Consider the following 22,430-nt stretch of genomic DNA (forward strand, 5'->3'; position numbering starts at 1 on the left):
GGGTCTACACCACTCGCATATCTTATGTCGGACAGCCTTAATGCCAATCATTTTTGGATGAAGTTGCAACCCCAACGTTCCCCTTTCTGGCCCTGTGTCATATCGTCAGAGGCAACGTTGCCGCACGCACGTCTTGTATCTTTATCTAGCAACATATTCACCTGTAATGTCAGGTCATGTTAAATCTCCAAACAACACTATTGATACTGGTCAATGAAGAACAGAGAGCGAGTCGCAGGTACACGCACTTCCCACTAGCCTGCAATCTGTCGACAAAAAATGCACAACGACTTCACTAAGAGTTAAACGTCCCTATAAAACCTCTCTAGAATGTGATAATCATAACCAGAAGACGACATCACCCCCCCCCCCCAAACGCGCACACCACAACATCTCACTCGAATCCCCCAATGTTCTGACTCAGCAGTAGATGAGTAAGGAGTAGGAGGGAGGAGCTAGAGGCCATATTTCCCATCAATAAGACAGACACTCCCAGCTAATAGGATCCGTGTTGACAAACCCTGGCCTCCTAGAACAGATGGAAACAGACAGAGAGAGAGAGTGCGGGAGACAGAGAGCAAGACGGGGTAATGGAGGTAAAGGAGAGGGGGAGGGGTTTAACGCGGCCCTGTGGGGTGTTGTGGGAGGGGCGTAAGAGCTGCTCTAAAAGCTGAATAAATGTTGACGAGACATATGCTCAGAGAGGAAGGCAGGATAATGTATTTATAAAAGGGGATAATGAATATCAACTTCTAATAATGAGGTTATAAATGTTTGATCAATGATATACACCACAGACATTAATAATGTATTTGTGAATAGAAAGACAATGGTGTATTACACACTTATAATATTTCTAGCCCCGTTATTGGAGGATGACAAGATAATGCATAATAATAACCTTGTAGGCCTGTAGGAATTCATTGGTTATCAATAGGCTAATAGTTCTCTCTTCATATTCTTTATTTTCCGTCCACTTTCCCTTTCTATTCTAGATCCGTCTTATCACTGTACTGTGTGTCACATGCCCATATGGAAAAGGCCTCTGGTAGGCCTGCACGTGCTTGCATAGCGAACACACAGACACACGTGTATTTATTCACACAGACACACACTGCAACGTGTCGGTGTTCATAGACTGCTAACAACAGTGGATAGATCTCTGAGAGAGAGAGAAGCGCCGGGCAGCCATATCCTGCCGGGTGTGTGTGCGCGCGTGCGTCGAGGCAATCGTGTTCATGACATGTTTACTATGGGTTGGCTATCAGATAAGCAGCTTTCCAATCAGCAGGACCTGAGCAGGCCAGATAGGTAGAGCCTCTCCTATGGCCTTGGGATGAACCATACTGCTTGGGACACCTGACAGTGACTGTCAGGGTGTTTAGCGGAGTCATATACACCATAGAATGCAGTATGTCCTTTTTTCATCCAAAACCATGTTAAGGAATAATGTAATAATAATAATAATATGGTTGTTAAGCAGGCAGTTAACCTACACATGTACTGTGCGTGTGTGTGTGTTTCCTGTGTAGAGAGGTTGTGTACTGTATACTATACTGTACATATGGATGTGTGCCAAACAGATGTGTAACTGATCTTCTCTCCCAGGTCTGATCACAGCGACCCAGTCTTTTCTTCTCTCCTTCGCTCTCTTCTCCCTTCCCTAGCTGCAGCCCGCGAGGGAAGATTGCATCTTTTATTTATCACTTCCTGGCACAATTTCTGCTGTCATTCTCCATTGCTAGCATGCAGATTGAGCACTATGTGCTATCGTGTGCAAGCTCACACACACAGAGAATATGTTTAGGTTAACTGCCTGCTTAACCACCATATTATTATTACATTATTGGCAGGCAAAATCATATTCCTTAACGTGGTTTTGGGTGGGAAAAAAATGACACTGCATTCTAATGTATATATACACCTTATTATTTCTTCCCCAATAAAGAGTAGAGAGACTAGAGTAGATACTGTAGCTGTGCTTTGCCTATTTATTCATTTGTATTTTATTTAGCATATATACTAGACAAAGACACAGGCCTGCCTGGGCCTATAGTATGTGTTATATAGTCAGCAGCCTGGCGCCCTGTTGGCACTGTGGCTAGGGCACAAAGCCCAGCCAAGCCACTGCGACACGTTCAGAGGGAGGAGGGGACAGAGAGGGATGGATGGCCATGCAGAAAATTACGTTTGCAGATTGCATTACAATTCAGATTAACCACATAGAGTAATGGGATTAGAACGCTTTCCCAGGGCCGGGACGGAGAGCCCTAATGAACTAACTAAGGTGGCATATGAGTTGGAATACAGAGGGAGCCCAGCAGGTAGCTTACCGTCAGGCAGGGGGTAAAATACATGGCCATGCGTTCATTTGAGTATATATGCTACGTTTTGGTAGGTAGGGCCTGCTGGTGATTATTACAATTACGTGTCAGTGTTTTCCTGGTGTCAGAACATTTAGTAAAACAACAGTGAAAGAAAGAAACACACTTGACCCAATTAGCTGCAAATTGGTGCATATCAATGTCAATTTAAAAATAGTCTATGTGGCTTTAAATCGCCATTCCTCCCACCCTTTTCCCAAATAGCAGTAAAAATACATTAAAATACGCGTTTGTTGTTTGCCTTCCCTTTGGAGGATGACAGGAAGCTGAAAAGACACAAATTAACATGAAAATGGGAACAAAGTACCAATACTTTCATTCGGAATGCCTCACGGCTGTTTGATATGCGCACTGGGTAAATACGACACCCAGTCAAGGCTGTGTTACGAAAACAACATGAAATACTGCTATTTCGCAGCTACTCAAATAGAAAATGCTTTGAATGCACGACAGGCTGCTGTGTTATTGTTTCACTAAACATATTTCTAGTTATGAAATAGTTTGGCATATATGTAGAAAGAACTGTCAATTCAGCTGAGAGCTCTATGTTCTAGCTGGCTTAGCCAGAAAACCTCCCCCATGCCTTTCACTTCGGAAAATAAACACAGTCGACAAGGCTCAGCCCTGAACGTCTTCTCGACACACAGTGCCCAGAAAAGCATCGCCCCTTTCAGTTGAAAGTATATTTTAAAAAACTATTTGAGGCTGGCTAAATGCGTATATGAACCAAATGTTCGAATGCGAGCCAAGTATACGGGCACATTTATTAAATCCCACCGTTTACTTCCGTAATGGTTATTTTTCACCCAAGCAACAACAACAAAAAAATCCCGTCATGCATAAGCAAACACATGTATTATGCTACATAGACATTTGGGCTAAATGTATCGGCATAGAGCATAGACAACTGTGCATAGGCTAATAATAGCTATTTCTATTGTTAGAGGAATGCATTTTGGTTTTAGTAAAAAAAAAAAGAGCCTCGCCAACGTATCCGCGATGTAAAAGCTCCCTTTGTCGCCTCATTCAATCCTTTGTTGAAACCTAATTCAACACACTTCCTTTTTCATTTCTTGGTGCTTTTGAAAAATATTTCAAACTCTGGTTGTTTGCCATGAAAACTCAATAAATAAAATAACGTTAATTTTCATACGCTTGGGTCCATCCACTCACCGACTTGCAATACGTTGTCCACACAGCCGCTCTCCAACAGAGCGATACCTCGTCTGAAAGGCAGCCGCGTCTCATCACTATTTTCCCCGCTAGTTCCACTGTCCTCTCCCCCCGTATTGAACGAAGAATACATGCAGATCTCCCGTTCACTCCTGGGGAACGACCAGTAAACGATCCTTCTCTGTACAGGCTCCGGGATCCGTTCAAAACGCTCCTCTACCCGTTGAAACGGCCACTTCTCGGCCACTTTCCGGGCCGAGATATCCAACAGAGACTCCGGACTCAGGGTTTTGCTCGACCCACCTTGGGCCGCACCCGAACCGCCACATAACGTACCCCCGGCCCGTTGTCCCTGTCTACAATTCGTATTATAACCCGGTCTACAGCAGAGCCGTTTGGCTGGGGGCTGCTGAACGCGCTCCGCCATGATAGCACTGCTTTAACATCAACGGCGGAAGTGAACCTACCATATAAACGGGATAAGGAAGGGAAAATGTTACACTCAAATCGATTGTTTGCCGTGTATGGGCAAATTAACCTTATTTGGGCATGATGGGCGGTCCTTTCGCAGTGTTGTCAAATCCTCTTTGTGTTGACAAATGAAGAAAGGGGCGGGCCTATCCTGCTCTAAAAAAAGGAATGAAACGCGGAATTCCCGAACGTCGGCAAATCCTTTGTGAGGCGGACGGCTCGGACAGGAGCTGAGAGGGGCCGGGAAAACGTATCTTTTTCGTTCAGGATTTAAAGGCGGTGTAGTGAAATTGGTTGGCGCCCATGGATATTTCCCTCGTGATTGACTGACGGAGAAGGCATTCGTGGCCGCAAAACACTACAAAACGGAGGTGAAGGGGGGGATTAAAGCGGGTGAAGGCGTTGGGTGAAGACAGTGATTGTAACTGTCAGTTGGCCAGGCCTCGTGGAGAGGGGGCGGGCGTGCTCGGAACACAGAGACGCCCTCTGTGACGTAGGCTACAGTTCCAAAGGAATGTGGTTATCAGGCCTGAAGGCTGGAAGGAGACGTTCCTTGTTGGGAAACAAAAGCTGTGTATTTGGATCACCTCCTTTAACCATAATGCATGTTTCTGGGGGGGGGAAACACTGGAACTTGGCCCTTGACAAGATTTATAACAGCTTAATTATTAGTGGATACACCTATATAATTACCTTGTGAAGTAGTCCTACCCATTTGCTTATGCTGCAATAATATCACAAATTGATTCTGGAACATGTTTTTGGCCTGTTATCAGTGTATGGAAATTAAGAAAAGGTGAAGAGAGGGAGAGAGGGAAAGTGAGAGAAATGAAAAAGAGGGAAAGGGAGGAGTTTGTGCAGAGAGAGGGGGGGGCATGGAAAGATGGAAAGGTAGAGAGAGAGAGAGAGAAGCATGAAAAGAGGGCAGGGTAGAGTGAGAGAGAGATGCAGAGCGGGGTTAATCTAATCTGGTGTGGGAGTCTCAGTGGTGTTCAGTAAAACCCTGCAACCAGGAGCCAGGCTTAATTGATTAGAAAATGTGATGTAACTAATTGCAACTGAAATAGGGAGTGTTGTAATCTTTGGACAATCAATGCAATGTCATTCGGTGCATCAGATTCAGACAAGTCTATTTTTCAGGTTTATTTACAGTTATCTGTAGGTTATTTACTGTATGTTTCACAATGAATATTGACCCATCTGCATATCAGGGCAGGAGAATTCAGCTCTTTCTCCCTATATCTTAGATCTTGTTTTATTTTCTATGGTTTATCTTCAAATGTTTTATTATTTTAATAGTCTTATTCCAATCAACAGCAATGTTACACAAGGACAGATCCCCATGTTACCATTTCTCCCCTTACTGAGATGAGTAATTACACAGGAACAAGACAGACCAAGTCCCCCAGCTGCTGTCACTGGGCCTTAACGGACAGCCCTGCCCTGCCTCTCTACTCCCCTGAAGGCAGGCAGGAATCGACGGTGCAAAAGAGGTCATTTCTCATGGTTAACCTGCAGAAATGCCAAGGCATCTCCCAGTGTGATTCACAGCTCGATAGAGTGTGGAGAGAGCCAGGGGGAACCCAGAAGTGTCCTTCTGTTTTGTCCCCGGGGGAGAAATAAAGTTGTGTTGTACTGAATTGTTTGTGTGTTGGTGACACGGGTCAGCCAAGTGAAAGCCATACAGAAAAGAAAATACATTTTTAACAAGGGGGACAGCGCGTGCATGTTTGTGTGGTTTTGGATATTTTGAAAAGTGTGTGTGTGCTTGGGTCCAACTCGGGCCTCATAAACACCGCCGTGCGGGTAACTGCTGCCCTAATCAGGATAATTGATCTGAGTATTTCCAGCCAAAACAAACTCATCTGATCTGACAGGTCCTGAAAGCATTTAAATGAAGCAACAGGGAACTTCCTCCGAGCTGGCCACTGATGTGTTGGCAAACCTCTGATCATAGTCGCGGGAAGTCGTTTGGGGGTGGGGGTGCTGCAAAAAAAACTGCAGAAAAATAATGTCCGCACTGAAGACGTCTATATTGGTCTTCTAATGCAGGACTAGTAATGGCCCAGTTTTTTTATTTTTGTGAAAAAATGTCAACTAAATATATTTGGGTGTTTACCAGTATTTGTAACTTGAGTCTGATAATTATCTGTACAAAATAGTTAATCTGATAATACATAAATACGTGCTTGATATGTTTTCCAGTTTCTTGACATACTTTGCTAGTGCAACGTATTTCTATGTGAAAACTGAACAGTTTATTCTTCTTCCATTTTAGTAGACACTCTTATACAGAGCTACTTCCAGTAGGGAGAGTATACATTTTCATACTGGTACCCTATGGGAATCAAACCCACAAACTTAGCATTGCAAGCACCATGCTCTACCAACTGAGCCACATCATATCATCACAAACCACTTGATGTCTCAATGTATTCAATGACTTTATTGGTCATTGTTTTTCTTCATGGTGATGGAAAGTCTACAGGTACAACCATAGATGACCAGCCTATGTACAGTGCAATAATGCACATTTTCATTAAGTGTTGTTGTAAGGATGGTAAATTACTACTGCACAAAAAGTGGTTGTTTTCCATGTTATTTGATCAAGAAAAATATTTAATTTGATGTGGATGTTTTGTGTCTTTGCCCATAACTTTGCATCTTTAAATGTTTGAGGACAGGGTTTTGTTCTTTCTGGATCCCATTAGAATGACAATAACAGAGAAATGGACAGGCAGGGCCATCCTTGGCGTTTTTCCGCCATAGGCCAGACCAAAAACAATATGCCCCTGCAAAAATCTTAGTAAGCAAAACGACTTCAGACGTTGAAGTTAGGTTCAATTTAGGTTCTGAATGAAAGGTGCACTACTTTTGTGTTATTTAAAACATTTTTTGTTTTTATTCAGATTTTTCAGGGAGGGCTGCAGCACCTCTCAGCACCCATACTTCCCATGGCTATGCCTCTGATCAGCTTAGTATTGTTTGATTTCTTCATTGTGAGACAGGCAGCCATTAACTGGACTATGTTTGTTTACAGACCCTACTCTGGCTTTTCTGTGTCATCGGCCATTTTGATTCTCTGTTTTGACTTGACTGTTTTATTTCAGCTCTGCTGGTACTTCCTTCAAATAATTGAGTATACCTGGCACAAAATGGTGCATAGTGATGTTTATACAGTAGTTATTATCATCATCAATGCCCACAGAGCTAGCCTTGTGCTGTGTTTGTGTTGGCATACCTCTGGTATGCGTCTGTATGTTTCTTCTCTTATCAGCTTCGTTTTTTTCTCATAAGTCTACCATCAGCTACAATAAAAACCCTTCAAAATTCTTTATGTTCCATCTAATGATTTTCCTCTCGTATATGTTAGCATCCACTTACAGTTACATTACCGTCTGCACGGCAGTTTCTCCACGCTGGGTGAGTGATATGAGCCTGGTGTCTGAATATTTTCCCATTGTCTCATCTCACCCTGCAGTGACAGGCAGACACAGCCAGGCAGGCTCTGGGATGACTGAGCCTATTCTCTCAGCATGGGAGGAGCAGTGGGGTGCTGGGGAGAAATATACAGTGATCCACACATACAGATAAGTGCACGTGCGCGCAGACACATGCAAACACACACACACTTTATAATAAATGCACAAATATACATATTACGGATATCTTTTCTCAGAAATACAGCCGTTCATGTTTTAAATATTATTCTGTATATTCATGTCATTGTACAGTCTCTCAATTTAAATTTTAATAACTAATTATGTTAATATGGTCCTTACAATCTTTTTTCCAGCCTGTATCTTTTCATCAGGCTGAAATTCCATTGAATAAACCATGCCCTGTCCTCTCTTTCTCCCTCCAAGAATCTCACATGCAATGAGAACATGGCTGACATGAATCTGGAAATTCTGCATAAAATATATAGAGATTTTTTAGTACTAGTCTAAAGTCTGGACACACCTACTCATTCAAGGCTTTTTCTTTATTTTTTACTATTTTCTACATTGTAGAATAATAGTGAAGACATCAAAACTATGAAATAACATGTATGGAATTATGTAGTAACCAAAAAAGTGTTAAACAAATCAAAATATATTGTATATTTGAGATTCTTCAAAGTAGCCATCCTTTACCTTAATGACAGCTTTGCACACTCTTGGCATTCTCTCAACCAGCTTCACGAGGTAGTCACCTGAAATGCTTTTAAATTAACGGGTGTGCCTTGTTAAAAGTTCATATGTGGAATTTATTTCCTTCTTAATGCGTTTGAGCCAATCAGTTGGGTTGTGACAAGGTAGGGGGGTATACAGAAGATAGCTCTATTTGGTAAAATACCAAGTTCATATTATGGCAAGAACAGCTCAAATAAGCAAAGAGAAACGACAGTCCATCATTACTTTAAGACATGATGGTCAGTCAATCCGGAACATTTCAAGAGCTTTGAAAGTTTCTTCAAGTGCAGTCGCAAAAACCATCAAGCGCTATGATGAAACTGGCTTTCATGAGGACCGCCACAGGAAAGGAAGACCCAGGAAGACCCTCTGCTGCAGAGGTAAAGTTCATTCGAGTTAACTGCACCTAAGATTGTAGCCCAAATAAATGCTTCACTGAGTTCAAGTAACAGACACATCTCCACATCAATTGTTCAGAGGAGACTGAGTGAATCAGGCCTTCATGGTTGAATTGCTGCAAAGAAACCACTACTAAAGGACACCAATAAGAAGAAGAGACTTGCTTGGGCCAAGAAACACGAGCAATGGACATTAGACCAGGGGAAATCTGTCTTTTGGTCTGATCCGCCGTGTCTTTGTGAGATGCAGAGTAGGTGAACGAATGATCTCTGCATGTGTGGTTCCCACCGTGAAACATGGAGGAGGAGGTGTGAGGGTGTGGGGGTGCTTTGCTGGTGACACTATCTGTGATTTATTTAGAATTCAAGGCACACTTAACCAGCATGGCTACCACAACATTCTTCAGCGATACGCCATCCCATCTGGTTTGAGCTTAGTGGGACTATCATGACCCAACACACCTCCAGGCTCTGGAAGGGCTATTTGACCAAGAAGGAGAGTGATGGAGTGCTGCATCAGATGACCTGGCCTCCACAATCACCCGACCTCAACCCAATTGAGATGGTTTGGGATGAGTTGGACCGCAGATTGGAGGAAGAGCAGCCAACAAGTGCTCAGCATATGAGGGATCTCATTCAAGACTGTTGGAAAAGCATTCTAGGTGAAGCTGTTTGAGAGCATGCTGTCATCAAAGCAAAGGGTGGCTACTTTGAAGAATCTAAAATCTAAAATATATTTTGATTTGTTTCAAACGTTTTTGGTTACTACATGATTCCATTTGTGTTATTTCATAGTTTCGATGTCTTCACTCTTATTCTACAATGTAGAAAATAGTAAAAAATAAAGAAAAAGCCTTGAACGAGTAGGTGTGTCCAAATATTTGACTGGTTCTAGTTTGTAGTCCTATGACTTTGACTGACTTAATTCATTAAAGGATTTGATTTGATTTGATAGATTCCTATTCCTTCCCGACACTGTTGTCCCTTATTGAATAAGGACATATACAGTATTTTCCGAAGAGCATATCAGTATTTTAAGCTTATTCAGACATCAATGCTCCTCTCAAAGCTACATTAGAGATTTTTTCAATCACTTTGGTGCTATTCTCTCAAGTATGTGGTGAATTTCAAAAACTTCAACCCAGCAAGTCTCATATTCAAAGCGTATTATTGTGCATTTATTTAGTTTGAAGACATCTTTCACCCCACAACCATTGATTAACAATATAAGTTTAGAGTGAAATGTCATGAGATCATTGATTTAATAACCAAATATTTTCAATTTAGTTATTTTAACAACCAGTTAACCCAATCGCATAAAAATACAAGATACAAGGTTCTACCAGCATATTTTGTGTTATTGACATAGCCCTGTTCTGTTCAACGTTCTCTACATACATAGTACTCCAAATTATCCAAATTCATGTTAAGTTCAAAAGAAGACAAGGAAAACAATTCTGACACCAAACAAATCAACAAGGGTTTGGAACTTTAAAGCCAATTATTTCAGAATCATCTTTTTTCAGATAGAACCTTATAGTCCCGAGCGCTCGATGATTGAAAATTGCCCTTTGAATGTAACATGCTACGGTATTGTAAATTACAGTACATTATACTGTTTTGACATTAGGCAATACACTTGCACTAACCATTCAAATTGACTGAACATCAAATGTCCATCATTCTATGGCATTGTGATCAAAGGTTTGATAATTGATGCAAAAAAGAAATGTATTGTTCAGATATAATTACAACATAGGTGCACTGTAATCAAATGAAATGAATGAAAGAAACAACGTTTAGCAGACGGTAGTTTGCGTCAAGCCTGTCTTGAGCATTTGGCCATAGGTTCTCATCAACAGCACAGTAAATGTCCTCATCGTTCATGCACCTGGTGAAAAACCTTTGTGCATGACGCATCCAAGCCGGACATACTGCAGGTCTGGACTGATGTCATTGCATGTCTCATCCATGGCCTGAAGGAGGGTGGTATGCTCATGGCAATTGTGAAACTTTCCACCTGTATTGTAATCATCATGTATTGTATTTTACTGTATTGTATTGTACTTACGTATTGTAGTGGTCCTATATGTGACTCAATTCGTATGGCAGTAGCAATGCCAGAGTTGTGAGTTCGATGGCCGCCCGAACAAGGAGAGGAACCGACTTTGGCGGAAGTCGTGACAACTATGGTTTGCAACTGCACCAGTCCCTCCTGCGGCAAAGCACCGCCACAACATGATGCTGCCACCCCGGTGCTTCACAGTTGGGATGGTGTTCTTCGGCTTGCAAGCCTCCCCCTTTTTCCTCCAAACATAACGATGGTCATTATGGCCAAACAGTTGTATTTTTGTTTCATCAGACCAGAAGACATTTCTCCAAAAAGTAACATCTTTGTCCCCATGTGCAGTTGCAAACTGTAGTCTGGCTTTTTTATGGCGGTTTTGGAGCAGTGGCTTCTTCCTTGAAGAACAGCCTTTCAGGTTATGTCAATATTGGATTCGTTTTACTGTGGATATAGATACTTTTGAACCTGTTTCCTCCAGCATCTTCACAAGATCCTTTGCTGTTGTTCTGGGATTGATTTGCACTTTTCGCTACAAAGTACGTTCATCTCTAGGAGACAGAACACATCTTTTTCCTGAGCGGTATGACCGCTGTGTGGTCCCATGGTGTTTATACTTGCGTACTATTGTTTGTACAGATGAACGTGGTATCTTCAGGCGTTTGGAAATTGCTCCCAAGGCCGAACCAGACTTGTGGAGGTCTACAATTATTTTCCTTGTTCTTGGCTGATTTCTCTTGATTTTCCCATGATGTCAGGCATAGAGGCACTGAGTTTGAAGGTAGGCCTTGAAATACATCCGCAGGTACACCTCCAATTGACTTAAATTATGTCAATTAGCCAATCAGAAGCTTCTAAGGCCATGAAATCATTTTCTGGAATTTTCCAAGCTGTTTAAAGGCACAGTCAATTTAGTGTTGGTACATTTTTGACCCACTGGAATTGTGATACAGCGAATTATAAGTGAAATAATCTGTCTGTAAACAATTGTTGGAAAAATGACTTGTGTCATGAACAAAGTAGATGTCCTAACCGACTTGACAAAACTATAGTTTGTTAATTAACAAGAAATTTGTGGAGTGGTTGAAAAACAAGTTGTAATGACCTAAGTGTATGTAAACTTCCGACTTCAACTGTACATTTTCATTATGTAGGTCTCAAAATCTTTATTAGACAAACCAGATTAAAATCTATAGGTTTAATAAATGGTTTAGTGATGATCAATTAAGAGGATTCATATTAAGTAATGGTAAAATGTATTCTTAACAAATGGCAAGAAAATCATATCAAAAGTAATGTGAGCATTGCATTGTGAAAGGCAATGACTTCATATGAATATGTACTGCAATTGAAAATATGTATTTCTAGATGAAGAAGTGACTGTATGATGTTGTGTGTTGTTTTGCTGCAACTGCCTAGTTGATGATTGGTTTTGAGTTTTGTACTAAGAGTTGTGAAAATGTACCACATACAGTGCTTGTGGAAATTGCACCAAAGCGATTGAAAAAAACTGTTACATGATTTCTATAGCCAGACCCCTCTTACACTGCGGCTGAGACGGCTACTGAGGGAAATAACAGACGACACTGCTGCTGGCTCCAGGGGATCACACACACACACACACACACACACACACACACACACACACACACACACACACACACACACACACACACACACACACATCCAGAGATCCTTCCTTTCATGCCGGGCTCATTTGCATCCTCATCAGTATGCATGAAATCTCGGGCTGAACTTTAATACCCTAACTGATGCATAATACACTCTAATGAGCATAAAAGTGAGCATGACAATTAAAACTCACATTAATCACTAAACGCTACTCTCAAGGAAGAAGGGCGAGAGGGGGGTAGCAGAGGAGCAGTAGAGGGCGGGAGAGAGGGAGAGAGGTAGAGAGATAGAAGGATGGAGGCAAGGGAGGATGCTGGGGATAGGGGATAGAACACTCTCTGGAGAGGAAAAGAGATATGGGAAGGAGGGAGGGAAGATGGGAGGGAGAGAGAAGAAGTTTGGTAAGAGAGAGAGAGTAATAGAAGAATAAAGACAGGCCAGTGCTATGGAGGAGGAGGAGAAGGAGGATGAGAAGGGGAGGAAGATTAAAGAAGGGATGCTGAGAGTTACAGTTAAGCAGCAAAGTGTGTTTAGGGGCTGACAGAGTGGTCGCCACGGGAAAAGCGAGCTGTGTGTGTGTGTGTGTGTGTGTTTGTGCCTCCGAAGCAGAGACCAGTCAGCCGAGTTGAGAGAAAGACTCCATTCAAGCATAGCTTATACAGCATACTCTCTCCTCTTCTCCCCCTCCGCTCTTTTCCTCGATTACTGAACACGACATGAATCTCTCAGGATGCTTCTATCTCCTCCTCTTTCTCCCTCAAGCTATCTTTCCCCGTCCCGCACGGGTCAAATAGAGACTCGAAAACACCACCATTTCCTAATGAAACCATGAAAAGCTGTGCGTCTAAACTGAGATCCGGTGTTTGAACGTAAGCCCAATGTTAGGCCTTGATTCAATCAGATCGAGCTTTGATCCAGAGTTGGCAGACATCTGCACAGCAGACGTGTTGGCGTGTTGTAGGTGTAAATGCGCTATAAACTGACATATCTGTGAGCGGCTGCTCTTGTGCGTGATAAACCAAACCACTCCTTTCCTCATCATCCCTACCGTGTCAGAAGTTGGAAAGTGGAGGCTAACGCGTGTCTTCCTGTTCATTTGGACGGTGGGATTTCAAGCCTATATCAGTCTAAGTCAGGTGTAGACAACAGAACATCACGCATTGTTTGAACTTGTGGGCTGCATTGGTTTTGTCAGAGTAGAGTCTGGGGGGTTTCGTTGTTTCCAGTGTCAGTGTCCGAGATAAGTTAACGGGAGGAGCCGCTTGTGGATTTAACAGCTCTAACACAGTTCCACCCCCGTGTTTATGAAGTACTCTGAAACATACTAAATGGTTCCTCAATCTGACGTGGTGTTTATGAAGTACTCTGAAACATCCTAAATGGTTCCTCAATCTGACGTGGTGCTTGAGTGTTGTGAAATCAATCCGAAAAACGATCTGAATATTTGTGTTGGTGGAAAAAAATATTGGTGATAAACAATCTGAATATTGGTGTTTGAGTGTTGTGAAAACACTTCTTCATGAAAGGGCATTCTGTACTTAGAGAGGCGAGGGGGTCTTCTTGGCAAAGAGGATTTACTTCAGTTCAGATATGAGCTGTTTCACTGTGACTTCTGAGGAGAATTCGTTTTCCTACCTTGAGGATTTACCATAATATGTAAATATATATTAATGCTGAACACATTTCATCATTCTCACACCTCACACACACATCCCCACACACTGTTATCTGCGTCGAGGAGCTCACTTGGCTGAATCTTTCATTTAATTTTCCACTCTGGTCTTGTTGGATGCGTTCACACATTTGCATTTTGAGATTTGTGCCAAAATATGCAGTGCAGCCAGCAATGCATAAAAACACACTTACTCATTGTACACACACACACACACACACACACACACACACACACACACACACACACACGCACACACACACACAAGGAATCCCTTTGTTACCATTGTCTTCATGATGTGTGTGTTGCTAACGCCTCATTATACAATTCCAGCATGTGTCCGTCAAGACAGAGGCATTACCAACTCTCTTTTTCTTCTCTCCGCAATAGGCCTCGACACCCAGACACACACACAGACACACACACACACACACTTCATAACTTAATTACCATTTCCCCTGCAGAGTCGACACATTTTATACAGTATTTGACCCTCCTTTGTCCTTCTCTCTCCTCACTGCAGATCTGTCAATGCATCGAAGTGTGTGTGTGTGTGTGTGTGTGTGTGTGTGTGTGTGTGTGTGTGTGTGTGTGTGTGTGTGTGTGTATGTGTGTGTGTGTCTGGGTGTGTATGTGTGTGTGTGTATGTGTGTGTGTGTGTGTGTGTGTGTGCGTGTGCGTGTGTGCGTGTGTGTGTGTGTGTGTGTGTGAAGGGAGGGGTTGGGGCATAATAAAAGCCACATCTGCATTTCCATAAATCAGAGGGCAGATTTGTCCTTTCCAGCAAAGGGGCCCAAGAGCAAGGCCCCAGGCCTAGTGTGTGCGTGTGTGTGCGTGTGTGTGTGCGCGTGTTTGTGTGCGTGTGTGTGTTTGGGACCTGTTATGGCCTCATAAGCCATTGTCACAACAGCCACGCGTCATCATCAATTCTGCATGCAGTTTATGTTTTAAACATATTTTCTCTAGCCCCTCTTCCTTCCATCCCTTCACCCCTCCCTGCCTCTGACTCCCCCTCTACCCCTCCCCCTGCCCCTGCTCCGTACCCCCTGCACTCCCACAGACAGAAACATAGACAGCACACACAATATGAACACATGCAGCCATGCCTACACATTCTCTCTCGTCTTTCTCTTAACTTCTCTCATTTCTCTCTTGCTGTCCCCAGTTTATGCGATCTCTCTTCTTTCACTCTCATCCCACTTTCCCTCTGTGATAAGTGATAGAGGAGTTGGTTGCTATGGTGACCTGGCCTGCCTGCTGGCCCCATCTTATGACTGATAACAGGTTGGTGGCAAACCAGTCCCACCACGGACACACACCAAACCAAAAAAATTCACTGGCACACACTGTCCATACAACTTCAGCATGGGGGACAACTGGACACCAGAGAAGATAGTGAAAGAGAGAGAAAGACACATAAAATAGAGTGATAAAGACAGAGAGAGAGAGAGAGAGAGATAAAGGCAGAGAGAGAGAGATAAAGGCAGAGAGAGAGAGATAAAGAGAGAGAGAGAGATAAAGACAGAGAGAGAGAGAGAGAGAGAGAGAGAGATAAAGGCAGAGAGAGAGAGATAAAGACAGAGAGAGAGAGAGAGAGAGAGATAAAGACAGAGAGAGAGAGATAAAGACATAGAGAGAGAGAAAGACAGAGAGAGAGAGATAAAGACAGAGAGAGAGAGAGAGATAAAGACATAGAGAGAGAGAGAGAGAGAGAGAGATAAAGGCAGAGAGATAGAGATAAAGGCAGAGAGAGAGAGAGAGAGATAAAGGCAGAGAGAGAGATAAAGGCAGAGAGAGAGATAAAGGCAGAGAGAGAGATAAAGAGAGAGAGAGATAAAGACAGAGAGAGAGAGAGAGATAAAGACAGAGAGAGAGAGAGAGATAAAGACAGAGAGAGAGAGAGAGATAAAGACAGAGAGAGAGAGAGAGAGAGAGACAACCACCTCGCCTGACGTGGTGGATTTACCGCGGTGAAACCGAGCCCTTTTGTTGGTTACACCGACAGACCCAAAGGAGCCGGAGATAAAAGAGAACAAGAAGAACAGAATAAGAGAATAAAGAGAAAGAGAAGAAGAGAGAGAGAGGGCTCTGTTTGTTCTCTCACTAAATAATAGAGCATGACGAAAGGCAGCAACAAAAAGTGATTGTGCTGGTGGCTGATACAGGGATAGGATGCAGCGCTTCAGAAAGCTGCCTAAATTACAGATGAGTAAGGAAACATCTTTTAAGTGTCTGTTAAACATTGATGATAACCAATCTACTGGGGAAGCAGACAATGTGAGGGGGAGCTACAAAGACCTGGCTCACTGTTTCACCACCCAAGAGCCAGCCAGGGTACAGCAACTGGAGGCTTGGTGTGTGTGTGCGTGTGTGGTGTGGTGTGTTTGTGTGTCTATGTGTGTGTGAAAACTCCTCTCGCACCGGGCAATGCTCCAAAATAGGCAATAACTGATCCGCACAATCCTATTGAACCTTTTTTCCTCCTTTTGAAATGTTTCTGTAAACTTTTTTAAACTCTTTAATTGCAAGGGGAAAACAAATGACACGCAAAAAAAGATTGTATTTAAATTCCCAGAATATATTGAAACATAAATGTATAATGCATCTGACTAGGGGAAACTGGGGTGTAGTGTGAATAATTGACAGCGTTATATTGTATTGCTGTTGGAAACTCCTCAGATACTCTACTTCAAAATGCTGCTGCTCATTTCATTGTTGTTCTGGGTTTTTTTCTTTTCATTAAAGCATCAGGAACATAATTGAAAGGATTGTGCATCTCTAAATATTTCATTTCCTCCCCTTCCTCCTCCTCCTCCTCCTGTTCGTCCCTAAGATTCACGGTGTGAATGTTTGCACCCCCCCAAAAAAAGGGACGTGATATGAGTTTTTCCGCTGGTTAAATATTTACGTCAGAGTGTTTGAGGCGGCGAGGCGAAGCCCTAGCTGGCAAACTAATATAAGATGCCAGGGCAGGGAGAGAGGCAGGTCTGAGAGGGACATTAGAAATGTATTATATCATATATTATTTACATAGAGAGCACCCATTAGGATTCATAGACAAAGGCTCTCTGAAGCGAGAGGTAGGGACGGAGGTGAGACAGAGAGTAAGGTGGGATGGAAAGAGAGAGGGAGGGAGAGAGAGTCCTGCAGACACACGGGTCAGAAATGACACTTCACTCTGTTTTAAGTTCACACTGGCAGAAAGATAGAAAGCACGACTTGTAGTAGCAGAAGCAGCAGCTCAGTGTCAAGCAAAACAACCTTCAGAGGAATCAGACTCATAGGGGCTGAGAAGTAGAGGAGGGAACAGATTTTGGGAGGGATGGAGGGAAGCGGAGAAAGATGCCCCCTCCCCCCTTGTCCCCCTCTCCCGTCTCCACCCCACCCCCCCACCCCTCGCTCGTCTCTGTCAGCCACTCTAGCCTGGCAGGCAGACAGAGTTCATGGTCTCTATGAAAATATGATAAATTCAATCAGGGGCTGCAAATTTCATGAACCAGACGTCTCACTACTGAATTTCTGAACGGGGTGTCAAAACAATCTCTTCTGTGACGTCTGACACACCGTGGAACTGAATCAGAGGACAACGAGAACTGGCCAAGGCCTGACCTGAAACCCTTTCCACCTCACTCATATGTATTGCCCCTCTCTCATGCTTATCGGACACCCCCTCATCCCCTTCCCCCCCCCCTCACATCCTCATCCCTACACACCCCTCACCCCTTTATCCCCTTCCCCACCTCACATCCTCATCCCTACACACCCCTCACCCCCTCATCCCCTTCCCCCTCACATCCTCATCCCTACACACCCCTCACCCCTTTATCCCCTTCCCCCCTCACATCCTCATCCCTACACACCCCTCACCCCTTCCCCCCACATCCTCATCCCTACACACCCCTCACCCCTTTATCCCCTTAACCCCCTCACATCCTCATCCCTACACACCCCTCACCCCCTTCCCCCTCACATCCTCATCCCTACACACCCCTCACCCCCTTCCCCCTCACATCCTCATCCCTACACACCCCTCACCCCCTTCCCCCTCACATCCTCATCCCTACATACCCCTCACCCCTTTATCCCCTTCCCCCTCACATCCTCATCCCTACACACCCCTCACCCCCTTCCCCCCTCACATCCTCATCCCTACACACCCCTCACCCCTTTGTCCCCTCTCAGCCCTCTATTTTGTAGCCACGTTGGTACGGTTCTGTTCAGACGGACCACTGTGTCTGTCCAATACAGTTCCGTTATCACTACCTCCTTTTCTATGATTCAATTTCCATATTCAATAGAGAATCCAACAGAGAGAACTCCTTTTTTAAATGTACGCCCTTCCTTCGCTTGCAGGGCACCCATGGTAATGGGACTGGATATGCCTGGAGGGCAGCAGAGGGTGCTCGGTGGCCAAATCCTCATCTCTCCACTCTTCCAAAAGAACCCATTAATATTTCACATTTATGCAAATAGCCTTAAATAGGGATTAATTGCCCTAAATCAAAATGCAATTACCGTTAAAACGCTGATTGAAAATAGGTGAATCATTACATTGACAATGTCTCTGAGAGAAATGAAAACCCAGCTCTTAATTAAGTGGGACTGAGTGGAAGACACAGACAGTTAACAAAAGAAAGGCTTTTCGAACATTTAGATGAAAGTACCCAATTAATGTTCCAAATCTTTATTTTCTATAAAGGAACCAACCTCCATACTAACCTCCCTACTAACCTCCCTCCTACCCTCTCTACTACCCTCCCTACTACTCTCCCTACTAACCTCCCTACTAACCTCCCTCCTACCCTCTCCAGTACCCTCCCTACTACTCTCCCTACTAACCTCCCTACTAACCTCCCTTACTACCCTCCCTACTACCCTCCCTCCTACCCTCTCTACTACCCTCCCTCCTACCCTCTCTACTACCCTCTCTACTACCCTCCCTCCTACCCTCCCTACTACCCTCCCTACTACCCAGTGTACTACCCTCCCTACTACCCTCCCTCCTACCCTCCCTACTACCCTCCCTCCTACCCTCCCTGCTACCCGCCATACTACCCTCCCTACTACCCTCCCTACTACCCAGTGTACTCACCGGTCTGCATTTCTAAGAAGAAATAAGAAAGCAGAAAGACATCATTACAAATGAGTACATTCTAATTATTGCTTTGATATGCATTTTCACCTAATAGTCTCATGATTTCAGGTGCAGAAGAATGAAGACATTTACAAGTAAGTATTTGGATATTTTGATTTGAAAGCACAAGTAGTTGAGTTTTGGAATGTATTTGTAAAATAGAGAAATCCCCTGAAATAATACTCAAATACACAGATACTACCATGCATTTTAACCCAGGTCTGCTTGCACGTTTCTTTTGTAGTATTTAGTAGGCTATTTATAGGATATTATTGGAAAAAATACTTTCAAATAGTTCCAATAGAAGTAGTTGATTTGGGCCACATTATTTGAAAATACTTAAATACACAGAAAATCAGTATTTAAATAAAACACAATCAAAAACACATGTATTTGAACCCAGGTCTGATGACCACAGAGGTAAACTCTAAAAACGTCACCCTATGGTGAGTTCATTCTCTATATCAGTGGCCTTTACCTGTGGAATAAATCTGTATTCTCTCAGTTGTCACACTGATGTGATGACAGTGGAGTAGTTTGGGGAAGATACACCAGAGGGAGAGAAAGAGGGAGGTCACAGGGGCAGAGGGAGAGGTAGAAGGAGGTCACAAGGGGAGAGAAAGAGGGAGGTCACATGGGCAGAGGGAGAAGGAGGTCACAGGGGCAGAGGGAGAGGGAGAAGGAGGTCACAGGGGCAGAGGGAGAGGGAGAAGGAGGCCACAGGGGCAGAGGGAGAGGGAGGTCACAGGGGCAGAGGGAGAGGTAGAAGGAGGTCACAGGGGCAGAGGGAGAGGGAGAAGGAGGTCACAAGGGGAGAGAAAGAGGGAGGTCACAGGGGGAGAGGGAGAGGGAGAAGGAGGTCACAAGGGGAGAGAAAGAGGGAGGTCACAGGGGGAGAGGGAGAGGGAGAAGGAGGTCACAAGGGGAGAGAAAGAGGGAGGTCACAGAGGGAGAGGGAGAAGGAGGTCACAGGGGCAGAGGGAGAGGGAGAAGGAGGTCAGAGGGGCAGAGGGAGGTCACAGGGGCAGAGGGAGAGGTAGAAGGAGGTCACAGGGGCAGAGGGAGAGGGAGGTCACAAGGGGAGAGAAAGAGGGAGGTCACAGGGGGAGAGGGAGAGGGAGAAGGAGGTCACAGGGGCAGAGGGAGAGGGAGGGAAGAGGAGGTCACAAGGGGAGAGAAAGAGGGAGGTCACAGGGGCAGAGGGAGAGGGTAGAAGGAGGTCACAAGGGAGAAAAGAGGGAGGTCACAGGGGCAGAGGGAGAGGTAGAAGGAGGTCACAGGGGGAGAGAAAGAGGGAGGTCACAGGGGCAGAGGGAGAAGGAGAGGAAGAGGGAGGTCACAGGGGAGAGGAGAGGAAGAGGGGAGGTCACAGGGGGAGAGGAGAGGAGGAAGGTCAAAAGGGGGGGAGAGGAAGAGGTAGAAGGGCACAGGGGGAGGGGAGGGAGAGGAGGAAGAGGGATGTCACAGGGGAGAGGGAGAGAAAGAGGGATGTCAAAAGGGGGAGGTAGAGGAAGAGGGAAGTCACGGGGAGAGGGAAAGGAAGAGGGTGAGAGGAAGGTCAAAGGGGGGGTGGGAGAGGAGAGGAAGGTCACAGGAGGAGGAGAGGAGAGGGGCAGAGGGAGGTCACAGGGGAGAGGCAGAAGGAGGTCACAGGGGAGAGGAAGATCCCTAGTGTTCCAGGGGGAGAGGTAGGAGGGCACAGGGGGAGAGGGAGAGGGGGAGGAAGAGGGACGTCACGGGGAGAGGGAAAGGAAGAGAGGGAGAGGAAGATCAAAGGGGGAAAGAGGGGAGAGGAGAGGAAGGTCACAGGAGGAGGAGAGGCAGAGGGAGGTCACAGGGGGAGGAGAGGCAGAAGGAGGCAACAGGGGGAGAGGCAGAAGGAGGTCACAGTGGGAGAGGCAGAAAGGAGGTCACAGTGGGAGAGGCAGAAGGAGGTCACAGGGGAGAGGCAGAAGGAGGTCACAGGGGAGAGGCAGAAGGAGGTCACAGGGGAGAGGCAGAAGGAGGTCACAGGGGGAGAGGCAGAGAAGGGTCACAGGGGGAGAGGCAGAAGGAGGTCACAGGGGGAGAGGCAGAGGGAGGTCACAGGGGGGAGAGGCAGAAGGGAGGTCACAGGGGAGAGGCAGAAGGAGGTCACAGGGGGAGAGGCAGAAGGAGGTCACAGGGGGAGAGGCAGAAGGAGGTCACAGGGGAGAGGCAGAAGGAGGTCACAGGGGGAGAGGCAGAAGGAGGTCACAGGGGGAGAGGCAGAAGGAGGTCACAGGGGGAGAGGCAGAAGGAGGTCACAGGGGGAGAGGCAGAAGGAGGTCACAGGGGGGGGGAGAGGCAGAAGGAGGTCACAGTAGGAGAGGCAGAAGGAGGTCACAGTGGGAGAGGCAGAAGGAGGGGAGAGGCACAGGGGGAGAGGCAGAAGGAGGTCACAGGGGGAGAGGCAGAAGGAGGTCACAGGGGGAGAGGCAGAAGGAGGTCACAGGGGAGAGGCAGAAGGAGGTCACAGGGGGAGAGGCAGAAGGAGGTCACAGGGGAGAGGCAGAAGGAGGTCACAGGGGGAGAGGCAGAAGGAGGTCACAGGGGGAGAGGCAGAAGGAGGTCACAGGGGGAGAGGCAGAAGGAGGTCACAGTGGGAGAGGCAGAAGGAGGTCACAGGGGGAGAGGCAGAAGGAGGTCACAGGGGGAGAGGCAGAAGGAGGTCACAGGGGGAGAGGCAGAAGGAGGTCACAGGGGAGAGGCAGAAGGAGGTCACAGGGGGAGAGGCAGAAGGAGGTCACAGGGGAGAGGCAGAAGGAGGTCACAGGGGAGAGGCAGAAGGAGGTCACAGGGGGAGAGGCAGAAGGAGGTCACAGGGGGAGAGGCAGAAGGAGGTCACAGTGGGAGAGGCAGAAGGAGGTCACAGGGGGAGATCACAGGAAGATCCCTAGTGTTCCAGCAGGTTATGATGGGTTCAGGTCTCAGAGACCCAGAACGACCCCCCAGGGACTAGACTCTCCTGACAGCCTCTCAGACAAGACCAGGGGCAGAGCAGAGGAGCGAGGAGCTGTGTGTGTGTGTGTTTGGTGACAGTCAGTCATCTGTTGTTATGTGGAAAACAAACCTTCAGTACTATTATCTGGCAGAAGACTGAGAACTGAGGTAACAATTAAAATCAGGAAAAAACATTCTGTCAAACCGGCTCATATCTATTATAAAAAAATATATACATATTTCTGTATCCATAGCTGTTATCTTGTTTTTGGGCATAGCATAACAATAGATGATGCTTTGGGTTTTCATACATTAAATGTGCAACCCATATTCTACTACAGCAGTGGTCACCAACCTTTTCTCAA

At 45.3% G+C, this 22,430-nt stretch overlaps 1 protein-coding gene across 1 annotated transcript in view; it reads right to left on the bottom strand.

Moving 5' to 3' along the window:
• Positions 1-4,065, bottom strand: part of LOC115128756 (zinc finger SWIM domain-containing protein 6) — an 85,491-nt gene extending 81,426 nt beyond the window's left edge. The window contains exon 1 of the mRNA XM_029658895.2: positions 3,558-4,065. Within this exon, the coding sequence (XP_029514755.2) occupies positions 3,558-3,984 (427 nt within the window). The 5' untranslated portion in view covers positions 3,985-4,065. The remainder of the gene's footprint in view (positions 1-3,557) is intronic.
• Between the last annotated feature and the right edge of the window lie 18,365 nt (positions 4,066-22,430).

This window comes from Oncorhynchus nerka, linkage group LG4 (genome assembly GCF_034236695.1).
Source record: "Oncorhynchus nerka isolate Pitt River linkage group LG4, Oner_Uvic_2.0, whole genome shotgun sequence".
Classification (NCBI taxonomy): Eukaryota; Metazoa; Chordata; class Actinopteri; order Salmoniformes; family Salmonidae; genus Oncorhynchus; species Oncorhynchus nerka.